The sequence below is a fragment of the Engraulis encrasicolus genome, unplaced genomic scaffold (assembly GCF_034702125.1).
Source record: "Engraulis encrasicolus isolate BLACKSEA-1 unplaced genomic scaffold, IST_EnEncr_1.0 scaffold_47_np1212, whole genome shotgun sequence".
Taxonomy (NCBI): Eukaryota; Metazoa; Chordata; class Actinopteri; order Clupeiformes; family Engraulidae; genus Engraulis; species Engraulis encrasicolus.
This window is the reverse complement of record NW_026945786.1, coordinates 204,447-221,946: the sequence shown is the minus strand read 5'-3', so window position 1 is coordinate 221,946 and position 17,500 is coordinate 204,447. Positions and strand designations below refer to the sequence as shown.

Genomic DNA, 17,500 nt, shown 5'->3' with positions numbered 1-17,500 from the left:
GAAAAAAATAAGACTTGGACTTGACTTGGCTTTGGCACGACTTGGACTTGGACTCGACTTGGTCAAATGTGTCGTAACTTGTGACTTGACTCGGACTTGATTGGAAGGACTTGAGACTTACTTGCGACTTGCAAATTAGTGACTTGGTCCCATCTCTGCCTGATAGTAAGCATGCTCAACCATACTCCATACTCAACAATGCTTAAACATTTTAACCCGAGAGAGAGAGAGAGAGAGAGAGAGAGAGTGTGAGTGAGTGAGTGAGTGAGTGAGTGAGTGTGTGTGAGAGAGAGAGAGATGATACTAGGAGAACCGGTTGGATGGAAGAGAAGAAGAAGACAGAGAAAGAGAGAGAGTGTGGTGGTCATCAGTGTGGTGTGAGTACATGAAGTGGTAAACAGAGAGAGAGAGAGAGAGAGAGAGAGAGAGAGAGAGAGAGAGAGAGAGAGAGAGAGAGAGATAGAATGTACATGAGGTGGTCATCAGAGAGTGTATGGAAGACCCTCCCTGAGTGCCACCTGTGGAGTTGCTGTGTGCCTTATCTGACACCACATCCACCAACCAATCAGGGACGGGCAACACTTCCAAGGCAACCAAAAGGAATTCATTAATTTTGCATAAAAAGTCTGTGCGAGTCAGTGTAGAAGCGTGCAAGTCTTTGTGTGCATGTCGTCTTCACAACCTTCCACAGCTTTTTCAGTGTGTGTGTGTGTGTGTGTGTGTGTGTGTGTGTGTGTGTGTGTGTGTGTGTGTGTGTGTGTGTGTGTGTGTGTGTGTGTGTGTGTGTGTGTGTGTGTGTTCTTTACCTCTCTCCAGAGCTTGTTGAGGTACTTCAGTACAGCCTTCGATGCGTTGCCAGAGGCCCCGCCCATCACCTCGGCCAATAGCAGAGCCTGAACCTCCACCAGTTTCTTCCACTGTGGCCCCTCCCTCTTGTCGGGCGTGGGGAAGACGGCTCTGACCAGCAGGCAGGTCCAGGCGATCGCCATGGTAGCAGAGGAGGCCGTGCACTTCCTGCAGGACACAGCAAAAACAGGAAGTGAGGTCACACCACAGTAACACAACAGGACCATGTTGGGCCATGGATTATTCAATATACGAACTACTTTACAATAAGTGCCTGAAGTGCTCGTGGCCTCGGGATGAAGTCACAAGATGTCATTGAAGTTTAATGCAATATCTCGCGAAAGGCCATTTTTTTTCATTTGCAATCAGGATATTGACGGGGAAAAACTCCCCCGAAAGATTTTGTGGCTAGGATGACAGCGGGAAAACATTATTGTTTTCCCAATGGAGGCGGGGTGTCATGTGAAGCGCGAGGTCATGACAGCACAACAGGAAGTGAGGTCACATCATGACAGCACAAATGAAGTGACATCATATTGCCGGAAGTTGTGCCACACTGTCAGCGCTTGAAAGAAAGACAGGGAGGTGGAGAGGGTGAGGAAGGAGGAGAGGGAGACATAGAAAGAGTGAGAGAGAGAGAGAGAGCGAGAGCGAGAGCGAGAGAGAGAGAGAGAGAGAGAGAGAGAGAGAGAGGAAGTGAGACAGGGCGAGAGCGAGAGCTGTATATTTCCTACCCCGGTGGTCCGGTCTTGCTGAGCAGCCTGCTGTTCAGTAGGCATGGTGGCAGGGGGAGAGAGAGAGAGAGAGAGAGAGAGAGAGAGAGAGAGAGAGAGAGAGAGCATAGGCCTATGGGCATAGGTGTATATTTCCTACCCCGGTGGTCCGGTCTTGCTGAGCAGGCCGCTGTTCAGTAGGCAGGGTGGCAGGGTGGTTGCCACGGCGTCCGGCTGCGACTGGGCCAACGCCTCGATGACACACAGCACCGCTCGCCGGGACGCCGCATCTCTGGAGCAAACAACACGATTGGTCGGTCAGACGGCTGGGCGTTATCAATAACAACTTCCAAGAAAATGTTTACCTAAATAACCAAGTTGCTAAGAAAACATAGGTAATGCAATGTAATGGTGCTATATGGTCACACCTGTACCTGTTGACAGTGAAACTGTGTTGCCTGTATCTGCTGATCGGTAAATAACTTTGTCTCAGCTGTACCTGCTGCATTGATATTACATTACATTACATTACATTGCATTTGGCAGACGCTTTATAACCAAAGCAACTTTCAAAAGAGGACATAATCAAGCCAACATCACAAGCAAATACAAAGTGCACAGGAGATATACAGAACAACAAGTGCAATTGCAAAGAGGGGTTCGTTTTTTTTTTTTTTTTTTAATAAAGAGGAAATAACGAGTACACACACACACAAACACACACTCACAAACTAAACTAAACTAAACATCATGTCAGGAGTCTGCCCTGGGGCAAGGCCAGTTCAAGCATTACTCTAGTAGATTCTCTCGAAAGAGGAATGTCTTTAGTTGTTTCTTGAAGGCTGCAAGAGATGTGCTTAGTCTTGCTGCCTCTGGGAGACTGTTCCACCACTTGGGTACCACAACGGAGAACAATCTTGACTGGGAGTACCTAGAGCGACTGGATGGCAGAGCCAGACGGCTTGTGCTGGATGAGCGCAGTACTCTTCCAGCAACATAAGGCGTTAGTAGGTCCTTCAGATAAGCTGTTCCTGTGATGGTTTTGTAGGCAAGGGTCAATGCCTTGTGCTTGATCCGGGCGGCGATCGGTAACCAGTGCAACTCAATAAATAGAGGAGTAACATGGGTCCTTTTGGGTTGATTGAATATCAACCGTGCCGCCGCATTCTGGATCATCTGCAGAGGCTTTAGCGCACAAGCAGGTAGACCTGTCATGAGTGAGTTGCAGTAGTCAACGCGGGACAGGACCGTGGCCTGGACCAGTCGTTGTGTAGAATATTGTGTCAGCACAGCTCTGATATTCCGTACGTTGGACATCTGGATTCGACAGGTCCGGGTGACCGAGTTGATGTAGTTGGAGCATGACAGCTCATCATCAATCATGACGCCAAGGTTTCCACTCACCTGTGCCAGTTGATAGTAAAACTGTATTGTCTGGCCTGTAATGGGGTTGAAATAATGGGGCGGCTATACACCTGTATCTGTGCAGGTGTAAAGGTGTATTGTCTCACCTGTACCACTTGATAGTGAAGCTGTACCTACTGTCTGAATTGATATTGAAACGGTTTCCTCTCACCTGCATCTGTTGACAGTACAACTGTATTGTCTTGCCTGTCATAAGGCGGTATCGGCTCAACTGTACCTGTGCAGAGTAATCCTGTACCGTCTCACCTCTACCTGTTGATAAAGCTGCATTGCCTGCGCCTCTAGGTAGGTAAATAGGTCTGTATTGCCACACCTGTACCTGTTCATAGTAAAGGTGTATGGTCTCATCTGTACCTGTTGATGGGTAATAGGGCTGTATTGTCTGACCTGTACCTCACCTGTACCTGTTGATTGTAAAGGTGTATTATCTCACCTGTACCTGTTGATAGTAAAGGTGTATGGTCTCACCTGTATCTGTGCAGCGTGAGGCAGAAGAGCTTGCACAGGCCTTTGATGGCCGCATCCGGAAGCTCTGCAGAGACAACAGAACAAAACCAACAGCTGTCACCATCGGCAACCACAGAAAATGATGTATAAAATTGATAGGTCAGGGGTCAGGTTAAATGTAACATGTAACCATGCCAGTGAGCAGTATGCCTCGCCCTTTGAATAAAAGCCTCCTCTCTAAGTTACTTACCCACGTAAATATAATACCACACTTCCAAAAAATGGCAAAATATAAGGCTTTATAAGACCTTAAAAAACAAATATTGAAAGTAAGACTTTTTAAGGATCCGCGGAGACCCTGAAGTAATGTAAGCATGCCATTCAAAAGTGTATGTGTCTCACCTTTAGATAAAAGCCTCCTGTATAAGTAATATCATTAAGCAGCGTGCGCGTCTCACCTTTGCCGTTGATGCAGGTCCTGAGCTCTGCGAGGACATCCTTACGCTCCTTCACGCTGGAGGTGGTCACCTTCAACGCAAACTTCTTCAGGGTGTCCGAAACCTGCCGCAGAAGACACAGCACATGAGTGAGTGTCAAGGCAGCAAAGACGGGTGGGACTTCATGTTTCAGATTGTCAAGAGTGGTGTGTGTGTGTGTGTGTGTGTGTGTGTGTCTATGTGTGACGTGTGCAGTGTTCCACGCAGATTTTTTGTCAGTTAGTGGTGGGGCGTTAAAAACTATTTATTTTTTTCTGGCTAAGCAACTTTAGAAATTACATTCACAACATGAAATATTTATCTTTTCAGGGGACCTCGTCAAGCTGGCTGCCTTAGCAATAAAGTGCTGAGGGAAACCCTGGTGTGTGTGTGTGTGTGTGTGTGTGTGTGTGTGTGTGTGTGTGTGTGTGTGTGTGTGTGTGTGTGTGTGTGTGTGTGTCATGATGGAGAGGGGCCAGAAAGGGATTAGAGAAGGATATGTTAAAATAAAAAAAATAAAAAAGTGAGTGTGTGTGTGAGTGTGTGTGTGTGTGTGTGTGTGTGATGATGTATGGGAAGGGTTGTGACACTTCATAACACCATGCGTTTCCACTCAAATGTGGAAAGACACCAGTGTTCACATTTCGCACATGCCTAAATATGACAATTTAGCAAACCACATGTGTACCAGACGGTTGTTCATTCTGTCAACCCAAGTGTTAACCTTAGCCCTGTCAGCTAAGCTCAAAGCAACCCCCTCCACCCGAAAGCTTTGGGGAGGCCCGGGCCCCGCTATCATGCCAGGCAGCCGATGGATACGTGACTGTACGGCCCGAGTCCCTTCCTCGAATTCAGGCCTGGCAAAACACAGGCGCCTCATCATAATAGGGATGAAAGTTTCCCTAACTATTTGGTTGAGCCCTCGCAACTTCACGAAAGCCCGTGTGAGCTTTGTAACGCATAGGCCTGCCCGAGGGTGTGTATGTGTAGTCCATGCTCATTTCTGATAGCACGTTTTGTAATAAATCTGGCCAGGGGGGTAATCACATAAATGCAACGATGCGACTGGGAGTTGGCTACGCCTGCTGCAAATTCCTTAGATAAGATAAACGCAGAGTATGCGTGTTTTTACTCGATTTTTCGCATCATAAAAGAAACAGCAATGATTCGCTAGACTGCGGGATATGTTAATACGCTGTAGTTTTGCGTTTATTGCTGAAGTTGCTGAACTCTCGGTAGCTAACATTAGCCTGTGTTTCCATATCGTTAACGGTACTCAACATAATATTTTCCACTGCAGTTGCTAACGTCCCATGTAGAACATGTCGCACCGTGTACTGACACGTTCAACTAATGTGGGGTTGTGACAATGAAAAATGATAACGGGCCGTGAAATTCACAGTATTTAAGTGAACAGAACGCATGCAGTACAACAGAATCCCATGTTGGACATCAGCGACACACCAACCTGCGTGTCTGCCGCCATCTTGCCGGTCTCGATCTGGAACGATTTATGACGTGTTTTCCGGTTAACTACATCACGTGGGTTAAGTACGGCACCACAGAAGGGCCAAGCCCTTTGCGACAGGTTTGCGAGAACCAACACTGCCTGTTGACTGCTGGTGCTGGCTTTCAGCCTGGGGTTTAGGTTTTGTTGTAAACAAAACTGTTATGATAGATTGGGCAGTGAAACTTTATCTTGATTATTGTCTTTATTGTTAAATTAAATAAAACCACTGGTCAGAGCCGGTTTTTCCAATTCACCAATAGGACTAGGGGGGGAGTCGCTCACTATCTGACTCGCTCCTAAAAAAAATCTGCATGCCCAACATCCCCCTCGCCAACAGCAAAACAGCCAGCCCATATGTAACCCTCCTGTTACCCTCAAAACTTTGGCACATCTTTATGTCTCAGATATTTAATATTGCTCTATTGGTGACATAAAAGTTTTAACATCCTTTAAATATAGGGCTGGGTTCAAAAGATCGGATCGCGATCCAATATCGATTCATGTTCGCAAAGTGTGATATCGATTCACAACTTGGTGGATCGATCTTTTGCAGATGATTATAGGCACTATTTTCTCAAGCACATCCTGTAGCTCTCTTCCACATTTATGTAGGCTACCATGCTATGTCATGTTTGTGTGGGCATCAAAGGCTGAGATATTAAGGTTTTTATAGCCGGTCTTAGAAATCTAGGCATAAATGGGTTGAAGTAACAACCCAGCAATACAGAAGATCGATATCGAATCGGATCGGATCGGATCGGATCGTGAATCGAATTAGATCGTGACCTTCTGGATCGGAATCGAATCGATCCAGGAAATTTGTATCGATCCCTAGCCCTATTTAAATATAGGCCTACTGTAGGCTATCCTACTAACCCCACACATAGCCCACACACTAAAATAACCCAACCCATAGGCTAAAATCTTACAATAGGGCCTACAGCAACACAATATCACTGATTGGTCTACAAACAGATGGACAGATGTTATTGGATAATAATCATATGTATTATTGGACAACATGACATAATGTGTTTAGGCCTATGTCATGTTGTCAGCACTCATGACGCCATGTTGTCTGGGGGCAACCACCAACCGCCAGATTCCGACATACTGCCATTCCGACATACTGCCATTCCGACATTGACCTTCAAGCCGAAGGTGTATACTCACTCCCATAAAAGCAACTTGGTCTCGGTATGGCGGTAGGAAAAAGTGAGCACGATTTACCATTTCAGCACCACACGCATGGACAGCTCCGGACATGCCGAAGGTGTATGCTCGCTCTCCTAAAACCAACTTGGTCTCGGTGTGGCGGTATGAAAAAGTGTCGGAATGTCGGTATGTCTGAATGGCGGTGTTTGTTGGAATAGTCACCATTAGATGTTGTCTCCACTCAATAGAGGGCATGCCCCTAGATAGATAGATAGATAGATAGATAGATAGATAGATAGATAGATAGATAGATAGATAGATAGATAGATAGATAGATAGACAGACAGACAGACAGACAGACAGACAGACAGACAGACAGACAGACAGACAGACAGGCAGGCAGGCAGGCCGCCCGGTAGGGAGGCCGGCCAGCCGGCCGGCAGGCAGGCAAACAGACAGCTGAATTAATACTTAAATTGAAGTCCTGATCATCCATCATATAGCCTACTTCAGCCACATCCCTGTGTTCCACCTTCCTTCAGGACAGAGGAGAGGAGTAGCCTGGGAACTTAGTACACAATTGTTCCAATCTGAAACACAGTAGGCTACGGAAGCTATGACTCAACACGGACCAGATCGTGGTCCCTGTCTCTGTCCAATCAGAGAGCGGGACCGGTGTGTGATAATGGGCAAGTATCGACCTTTAGTCTCTTCAGAGAGAATCTCTGGTCTCTCTGTCCAATCTAAAAAGTCCAAAAAGAGAGCAGGGCAGGGTGTCATAGCAGGCAAGTAGGCCTATTCTGCCCTCTACGGAATTTACAGTATAGGCAGGTCACCAGACCTAATCTCACTTGTGATTAAGTGGTGGTAACCAGGCAAGTATACTGTAGGAGAGGGTGACTACAGATAAGAATGGAGGAATTCTAGAATGGAATGCATGTTGTGACCTCCAATTCCCTTATATTACTGTGCATGACCACTAGATGGCAGCAACACTCTATGAATACTCCACTCCAGGTCCCATGAAGTTTGGAGCGTCACAGCTAAAAGTTAAAAATATTGAGGAGCTGTTGTCATAGCCTACCCTACACGCTGAATACTTTAGAAAATGGCTGAAGCCATGGCAAGTAACCAGGAGAGTTTCTCGTGTTCTATTTGTTTGGATCTTCTGAAGGACCCTGTGACTCTCAGCTGTGGACACAGTTATTGTTTGGGTTGTATTGAGGACTGCTGGAATGAGGGAGATTTGAAGGGAGTTTACAGCTGTCCCCAGTGCAGACAGACTTTCCCTCAAAGACCCGTTTTAAGCACGAATGTTATCATTGCTGAGCTCGTGGATCAAATGAGGAAGAGCAGAATACAAACTGCAGCTCCTGTTGAATGTGCTGCTGGACCTGGAGATGTGGCCTGCGACGTCTGCAACGAGAGCAAACTTAAAGCTGTCAAGTCCTGCCTGGAATGTCTGAAGTCTTTCTGTGACACTCATTTAAAAACTCACAATGAACTTCATGGTAAATGTCACACCATGGTTGATGCCACTGGCCAGCTGCAGGAGAGGATCTGCCCCCGTCATAAGAAGGTTATTGAAATATTCTGTCGCACCGACCAGAGTTGCACCTGCTATCTCTGTACAATGGACAATCATAAAGACCACGACATGATCACAGCTGCGGCAGAGTGGAGTCATAAAAAGGTAAAGCATTTGTGGAAAATCGCCTACAAATTTGACCCCTCACTTTTATAGTCTTGGTCCTGTGGTTTTTAACATTATATAACCTATAACCTATACGTCAAGTAAGTTAAACAACATGCATTTTGAATATGGAATGTCTTGCCACATTAAGGAGGACAATAAGTTTAATAAAACATTCGCCGACCAGCTTCAGTGTAGCCTTCCCCCTGTCATAGAGGCTGTGCCAATCTATCTATTAATAGCCAGCAGTGTGTCTCAGCTGTGTGTGTGTGTGTGTGTGTAGTGTGTGTGTGTGTGGTCCCATAGCACTAAGCACTAAGCACTAAGACTTTTACTGTAACATTACATTTTAGGCCCATTGGTCCCACAGCTTATACCGGCTGGCATGTTCCCACGTTTCTTTTTTTTTTTTAGGATAAATGTTTTTATTTGATATTTTCCGCAAAATACAAAATGCAAATTGTCATTTGGTTAGAAATGTTTCCCCTTAAAGGGACAGTTTGGTCAATTTCAACATGCAGTTGTATTGCTCACGCTACCCTTGACTTGTCAGTACCTGGTGATGCCACATTTTTCGGCTCAGCCATTTCCGAGATATGAGCAATTCTAATGGGGGCAGCGTTTGTTTACATTTTTAAAAAATGAAACATAGGCCAACTCCAAATATTTTCCCAAAAGGTACTGCTGTTTGCTAGTTGTCTGCTGATGTTTTATAACATTTTGGATGTTTTTGGGAATAAATAAAAATGATTTTTTGAAATGTAAACAAAGAGCTGCCCCCATTACAATGACCAGGATCTCGGAAACGGCTGAAGAAGAAGAAAAAAAATCTCAGGCACTGACAAGTCCAGGGTAGTGTGAGCATTACAACTGCATGTTGAAATTGACCAAACTGTCCCTTTACAGTTTTTCTCGATTGGTTTGGCTAATTTCTCGAAACTGAGATGACATTCTCAAAACAACACGGACAAATCCCCAAACCAACTTGCAATTTCCCAAAATAGAATGGCATTTTTCATTGCTTTCATCAGATATCAAATGCTTTGTACATTTCTCAAATGTTTAGTACATCTCTGCAGATGGCTATGTACAAATACCCTCCAGTTGACACATTCAGCATACATTTAGCACATTTTCCAAATAAATTGACCTTGCTTATCTAAACGAATAAGACAATTCTCAGTGTAATGGTTGCCCTCTCCAAAACATGTCAGCATTATTTCATTGTGTAAATCATCATATGCAAAGTGGTCTACACAATTCCCAAAACAGTCAAGGACATCATATTTTAAGAATTTCATTACATAGTAAATTCATGACAGTGTTCAACACGTCAGATGGTATTATAACTTTACTAGTTAGTAGAAAATAATTTTACAACCGTGTATACTACAGTTTCTTCTGTTATTTGGCTAATTTCTTGACATTTTTTCAAACAACATTCTGTTTTGAACAATTGCTAGTTGCTTTGGCATTTGTCCATGTTATTTTGAGCATGTTATCTCTGTTTTGAGAAATGAGCCAAACCCATGAGAAACCTGTGATATATGGGCATTACTTTCTGCATATGAATTTACAGTAAAGAAAGTTACTGATAAATGTCCTTGGTAAATTGTCTGTGTTGTAAAACTTCAATGGTTTCACTCACTTTTTCATTTTTATACATAGTCGAAATCTGTTAGCTGAACGTAGATAAAACACCTAACCATTTTGACTGGCATTGCTTACACAATGACAAAGGGACAATGTATTTTGGGGGTACTGATGATATATGTGGGGAAGAAATTTAGTTTTGACACATGGGTAAACTGTTTTGGGGGTGATATGAGCAAGTGATGAGGATCCATGTAGTTATGCTGAAACATCCAGTTTATTTTGACAGAAGGACTAAATGAATGCAAATGAGCTAAAGCAATTGAGAAGGATCTATGCCATTTTGATGGTACTGACTATTTATATGGGAGAAGGTTTAGTGCTGATGCAAGAATGAGGTGTTTTGGGAGATATATGACATTTTGCTAGTTATCTGAACTGTTGTGCAGAAGTGTAAGAATGTTTGGCCAAATGATCCAATGGTTATAGGAATGTCATCTCAGTTTCAAGAAATTAGCCAAACCAATCGAGAAAAACTGTAAGGACCCCCCACCCCTCCGCATCAACACCCACCCCATATGAACACACATACAGTCCCACCACCACCCGTGTAGGCCCTACCTGCCCCATAGCATTGGCATAAAACATTTCTAATAATTTATTCACATTTAGGCCCTATGTCCCATGGCGGGGAGAGAGGCAGGTTCTCTTAGTTTACTCTGAAATGTGAAAAAAAGTGAAAGTGAAAGCCCATTGGGAAACTCCAACTCCCATTGTCATTGTGACACAGCACTCCACAGCACACAAGTGAACACTGCACACAACGGAATTGCATTTATGCCTCACCCATGCAAGGGGGCAGCCCTCAGTGGCGCCCCATGGGGAGCAGTGCGGTGGGACGGTACCATGCTCAGGGTACCTCAGTCATGGAGGAGGATGGGGGAGAGCACTGTGGGAACATGGAGTTGTGGAACATAGGGCCTATATTTGAATAATTTCTTTAAAATGTGGAAAATCTGGAGCAGCAAGAATAAGCTGTGGGACCAATGGGCTGTGGGACCAACGGGCTGTGGGACCAACGGGCTGGGAGAACATAGAGCTGACTAGGGCTGGGTATCGCAGCCATGTTCCTGTATCTATTCAATTTCGATTCTTAGGGCTTTCGATTAATCACGATTCAATTTGATTCGATTCGATTCATTCCGAATCGATTCAATCCGTTCCATTCTTGGTGCCAGGATTTCCCCCAAAAGATGCTGTTGCCTATTTTTATATAAAAATGTCAAAGGGCTGTGGCTTTACAGTGTTAACAGATTGCTAGTTTGTAATAAGTTGGCCTAGGCCTAATTGACTAATACCTACTGGGTATTTTCCATAGACCTAAATTAAACAAAAAGAACAAAAAGAAAAAGAACAAAAAAATCGATTTTGTGCCCTGTGAATCGATTATGTGAATCTCGATTCGATTCGATCGATTATCGATTAACTCGATTATTTTACCCAGCCCTAGAGCTGACCCCCTCAGCTGAACAGATAATGTTGCATCAACTGCTTACTAACAACTAGGCAGACTGTGCAGTCGCCTTCGACTGCTTAAGGTATATCCCCGAAACGCGACGCTTCCAGTCCCCAATCATTCCTACCACTCCCGTCCACCTTTTCATGAATGTTTATGATAAATACAAAATATAAAATAAATATATTTAATATCATACATCAATGACGTGCATAGGCTTAAAACCAAATGACTATTGTGAAAATGAAGGAAAACATGGGGCAAATGGTAACACTGTTTTAATGGTTCACTATTACAGTGGATATACCACATTAGGTACAGTGTAATAACCAGTGTAACAATATTTAATACCACGTCATACCAGTGTGACACCATGTACCAATTTTGTACTTATATCATGTAAGCTATTTGTGTGTAAGTGGTATTACATGGTATTGCATATTTGTACACTGGTATTACACTAGTATTACATGGTATTACATATTGTTACACTGGTTATTACACTGTACCTGGTATTGCCTATTTTTACACTGGTATTACGCTAGTATTACATGGTATTAAATATTGTTACACTGGTTATTACACTGTAGGCCTACCTGATATGGTAGATTCACTGAAATGGTGAACCATTAAATTAAGGAGTTACCGGGCAAATCAATCCACCCAGTCAGAAGTTATGGGCCAAATAAAAATTCCACCATTTTGAAAGTGTTGACCTCCAAACTCGAATCAGTTCATGAACCCACCCTAGAGCATTCACACACCAAATCTGGGACAAATCCATCCACCCGGTCAGAAGTTATGGACCAAACAAAAATTCGGCCATCTTGAATTCGGCCATCTTGAAAGTGTTAACCTCCAAACTCTAATCAGTTCATGAACCCACCCTAGAGCATTCACACATCAAATCTGGGACAAATCCATCCACCCGGTCAGAAGTAATGGGCCAAACAAAAATTCGGCCATCTTGAATTCGGCCATCTTGAAATTGTTGACCTCCAAACTCGAATCAGTTCATGAACCTGCCCTAGAGCATTCACACACCAAATCTGGGACAAATCCAAACATCCGTTCAAAAGTTATCGCGTTAACATGAAAGACCTTACGCGGCGGCGGCGGCGGCGGCGGCGGCGGCGGCGGCGGCGGTGCACGCAAAACCATTACATCCCCGACGCTCCGCGTTTCGGGGATATAATTACTCACTGATGCACCCTGTAGCACCCTCAGAAATAAACTATAACATTAATCCAAATTCAAAATCTGTTTTTTTAATCCCTGATGTTCCAGGAGGGTTTGGGGCAGAGCCAGAGGAGATGCCAGCAGATAATCCAGTTGAAGGAGAAGGAGCTGCAGGAGCTGAGGAAGGCTGTGGAGACTCTCAATGTGAGAACTGACCAGAGGAGAAGACAGTCTGCAGCAGGTTTCTGGCTATGCAGTGAGATAGTGTATGCTGGGATAGTTATGATGAGCAGTGACACATTGTGTTTCTACGGAGGCCCAATAATGCAATGGATCTTTAAATTATGCAACACACATTAACACATTTGAAAACAATATATTTTTTTTGAGGTTTTTCAACTTTTATTGATTTAGTACTTTTATTTGATTTAGAAGAGGGGGACAGGAAGCGGGCTGGGAGAACGAGACGGGGAAGAGTTGGCAAAGGGCCAGGGTCACTCAAGATAATGGAAAAAAGGAGGCGCACACAAGACTTGTGTGAAAAAGTGTATTGAAGCCGAAATTAAACAATCTGGAGCTAGTCCATTCTCCATGTCTCCAGTAGGATGTCCATTCTCAATGTCCTACTGGAGACATGGAGAATGGACTAGCTCCGAAACGTCTGTTTCTCCAGTTAACCTTACTAGACTTCTGTTGTTTAATTTCGGCTTCAATACATTTTTTCACACAAGTCTTGTGTGCGCCTCCTTTTTTCCATTATCTTGAGTGATTACTACTTCTTGGGAGTGCACGCACCAAGCAATACAAGAGTATTAAGTTCAAGGCGCAGACGCCGACCTTTGTTGGTCTTTTGTCATTCAAAGGGCCAGGGTCGGAATCGATCCCCAGGTTGGCCACGTAGTAGATGATTGGTCGGAATCGATCCAGGGTTGGCCACGTAGTAGATGATTGGTCGGAATCGATCCAGGGTTGGCCACGTAGTAGATGATTGGTCGGAATCGATCCCCAGGTTGGCCACGTAGTAGATGATTGCCCTACCGTTAGGCCACGGCAGGGCCACTAAATTACACTTTGAAAACACACTTACACATTGATTTTTTTTTAAGAAACACATCCACAAATGTGAAAACAAATATACAAAACACGGAGAGCCAAATTTACCAAGTTTAAAAACTGTATGTAGAATACACGTACATTTACATCCTGAAAACAATTGCACATTTCACAAAACACATTTGCAAGTGTGAAAACAAATGTATTAATTATTAAACACTTTTACAAACACTGAAACACATTTACATTTGGCAAACCACAAATACAAATCCCGAAACGCATTAACAAAATTTCTTACGGAAAGGGAATGTCCCAAAAAGAGGAATTGACCAATGGCCTGCCAGCAAACTGCGCAGGATGACTGTGTGTGTGTGTGTGTGTGTGTGTGTGTGTGTGTGTGTGTGTGTGTGTGTGTGTGTGTGTGTGTGTGTGTGTGTGTGTGTGTGTGTGTGTGTGTGTGTGTGTGTGTGTGCGTGCGTGCGTGTGTGCGTGTGTGTGTGTGTGTGTGCGTGCGCGTGTGTGTCCTATCAGACAGCACTGGAGGAGATATTTAGGATTTAAAAGGCAGAGGGCACCCTTTCCCAAAAAGGGCTTAGGCTAAAATGGGTTAAAACACAAATATTATGAATCTAATCACTGCGCCTCTCTCTCTCTCTCTCTCTCTCATCTGCGTGTGTGTGTGTGTGTGTGTCCTATCAGTCTGGTGCACAGACAGCAGTGGAGGGGAGTGAGAGGATGTTTACTGAGATGCTCCGCTCCATTGAAAGAAGGTGCTCTGAGGTGACAGAGCTGATCAGAGCTCAGGAGAAGGCTGAGGTGAGTCGAGCTGAAGGACTCCTGAAGCGACTGGAGCAGGAGATTGCTGAGCTGAAGAAGACAGATGCTGAGATGAAGCAGCTTTCACAGACACAGGATCCCATCCACTTCCTCAAGGTAGATATCATCTTGACAGTTGACATGTTTTTAAAATGGGCCTATATTTTAGATTAATGCAATGTGTTGATATGTAATTATTACCTCCACCAAGGAGGTAAAGTTTTTTTACCGCCGCCAAGGAGGTAATGTGTTCGGTTGCGTTGGTTTGTCTGCTTGTCTGTTTGTGTGTCTGTTTGTTTGTAAGCAGCTTAACTCAAAAACTAATCAACGGATTTGGACGAAACTGGAGTTCTGGAGTTGTTAGCAATGACCCAAGGAGCAAGTGATTAAATTCTGGTGGTGATCCGGATCACGAACCGGAACCAGGACTCTTTAAAAGAGTCTTCACCATAGCTGGCCTATATATCTATAGATGACCAGAAATTGAATTGCGGTGACTCCACAAAAAGAGGGCAGAAAGACTTAGGGTGCAACATAGTCAAATGCTCTATCAAGCAGCTTCCTTGGCGGAGGTCTGCACTCTCTGAGTGCTTGTAGTTTTGACATTAAATAGAACGTTTAGGTTCTAATAATAATAATAACAAAAATAAGAACAATAATTATAATACAATTGTTTTATATAGCGCCTTTCAAAACACCCAAGGTCGCTTTATATAGTATCAGTGTAAGTGTGTGTAGGTGTGTGCTTGTGGACACTAGCAGTCAAAGGCCTCCAAAAAGAGATGGGTTTTAAGGTGTTGTTTAAAGATGGCCAGTGAAGAGGCATTTTGAATGTGACTGGGTAAGTTGTTCCAGAGGAGTGAGGCAGCCACATGAAAGGCTCTATTGAGTCGGGGGATGACCAGCTCGCCCTTGGAGGAGGACCGCAGTGTGATCTTGAGGGGTCATGGGAGTGGAGGAGGTCGGCAAGGTAGTGGGATGCCAGACCATTGAGGGACTAGAAGGTGAGGACGACAACTTTGTAGATGATCCAAGACTTGACAGGGAGCCAGCTCTCTGAGTATGGGGGTGATGCTGCCAGGGCCTAGTGCCTGAGATAATCCTGGCATCCAAATTTTGGACATATTGCAGTCTGTCTATGTCTAGTCTAGTCAGGATGGCATTGCAGTAGTCTAGACGGGAGGAGACGAAGGCATGCGTGAGGGTCTCTGTAACTGTCTTGGAGAGTGAGGGCCTGAGTCTTGATATGGTCTTGAGGTGGTGGAAAGCAGATTTGATAACTGTCTTGATGTGAGACTGAAAATATAGAGATGTTTCCAAGATGACCCCCAGGTTACGGACTTCATGAGTTGGAATAATTGAGCAGCCATCAATGTCCAGATGGAAATCTCCAACCTTCTTGAGGTTCTAGGTCCCATAATAATGTCCCATTAATAAACTATAGGTATTCCAAATTGGAAATGATACTTGATGCAATTTTCCTCTACCAATGGTCTCTGTGCAGAACATTGGGTCTGTAGCTGGTGATCAATACAGTGCTGTGACCAGAAGGACCTTCAGACAAAGCCACTTCTTTGAGCCCCTGAAGGATTCTGTGTCTGCACTGAAGACGCAGCTGGAGGAGAAACTAGAGTCAGTCTTCAAGCAGGAAATAGTCAAGATATCTGCAGCAGGTTGGACAAACATGGAATTGACACACTCACATTCAACATTTCTATTTAAGAATTTGTGCATTACTGATGACTATCAACATTGTTCTTCTTTACCTCACACACACACACACACACACACACACACACACACACACACACACACACACACACACACACACACACACACACACACACACACACACACACACACACACACACACACACACACACACACACACACACACACACACACACACACACACACACACACTGGGGGAGGTGCTAGATGCAATTTGTGTGGTGTGAGATTTTCCCCTTTTGCTTTTTTCATATTTGTTTTATACATGTTGTAAACATGTTGTAACGCCATTGATATTTCTTAAAATCTGAAAGACACAATTTTCTGGGGGGGTTTTTGTTGACAAATCTCCCACTGTGTGTGCATATGGATACATAGGCTATGTAAACAAAAACGGTTGCACCTCAATGCTAAAGCGTTGATTTGTTTTGCCTTCATTTTGATGGACCTCTGGAAAACAGAACAGTACCTTGCTTCAGTAAGTACGGAAACTTGAATGTGTGTGTGTGTGTGTGTGTGTGTGTGTGTGTGTGTGTGTGTGTATGTGTGTGTGTGTGTGTGTGTGTGTGTGTGTGTGTGTGTGTGTGTGTGTGTGTGTGTGTGTGTGTGTGTGTGTGTGTGTGTGTGTGTGTGTGTGTGTGTGTGTGTGTGTGTTGGTCTGCAGATCCTGATCCTGAACTCCCAGTCAGAAGAGCAGACAGTAAGGGTCTCCTGCCACCAACCAGTAAGTCATTACTGAGGACCTCTAACAGCCTCCACAGCCTTTCATTTGAACATGAACGTTTAAACATCCTAAACACACACATACACCCCTATACTTCTTCAGGTGAAGAAGCCCTCCCAAGCCATTGGATGAAAGATGCATGTGGGTGAATGTGTGTGTCTGTGTTGGTCTGCAGATACTGGTCTTGGAATCCCAGTCAGAAAAACAGACAGTAAGGGTTTCCTGCCACCACACAGTAAGTCATTACTGAGGACCTCTAATGGCCTCCACAGCCTTTAGTTCAAACATGCTGCCAGTGATATGATGCCAACACAGTCCTCATCATTGGATATGAGAGGCATGTGGGCATGTGTCGGTTAATGGGTGTCTTTACTTGGGTAGATGATCCAGAACTCCTGATCCTGAACAGACAATAGGAGGGGCCTAAAAAAAACATACCGTATATTAAAGCATTGTTTTTTTTGCCTTCATTTTGATTGGACCACTGGAAAAGAGAGCAGTATCTTGCTTCAGTCAGAACGGAAACTTGAATGTGTGTCTCTGTGTGTATTTTAGATTAGGTTAGGTTAGGTTTCTTTATTAGTCTCCACGAAGGAGAAATTTGCTTTGGAGACAGGGAGGTT

At 44.2% G+C, this 17,500-nt stretch overlaps 2 protein-coding genes across 2 annotated transcripts in view; one reads left to right on the top strand and one right to left on the bottom strand.

The window, feature by feature from the left end:
- The window catches only part of gcn1 (GCN1 activator of EIF2AK4), a 55,851-nt gene extending 50,458 nt beyond the window's left edge, over window positions 1-5,393 (bottom strand). The window contains exons 1-5 of the mRNA XM_063193600.1: window positions 5,376-5,393; window positions 3,890-3,992; window positions 3,453-3,516; window positions 1,720-1,851; window positions 807-1,014 (exon numbers count right to left, since the gene is read on the bottom strand). Of these exons, the coding sequence (XP_063049670.1) occupies window positions 807-1,014; window positions 1,720-1,851; window positions 3,453-3,516; window positions 3,890-3,992; window positions 5,376-5,393 (525 nt within the window). The remainder of the gene's footprint in view (window positions 1-806; window positions 1,015-1,719; window positions 1,852-3,452; window positions 3,517-3,889; window positions 3,993-5,375) is intronic.
- Window positions 5,394-7,655: 2,262 nt separating this feature from the next.
- The window catches only part of LOC134444234 (E3 ubiquitin-protein ligase TRIM47-like), a 46,798-nt gene continuing 36,953 nt past the window's right edge, over window positions 7,656-17,500 (top strand). Inside the window, exons 1-3 of the mRNA XM_063193599.1 lie at window positions 7,656-8,265; window positions 12,662-12,757; window positions 14,306-14,539. Coding sequence (XP_063049669.1) covers window positions 7,681-8,265; window positions 12,662-12,757; window positions 14,306-14,539 — 915 coding nt within the window. The 5' untranslated portion in view covers window positions 7,656-7,680. The remainder of the gene's footprint in view (window positions 8,266-12,661; window positions 12,758-14,305; window positions 14,540-17,500) is intronic.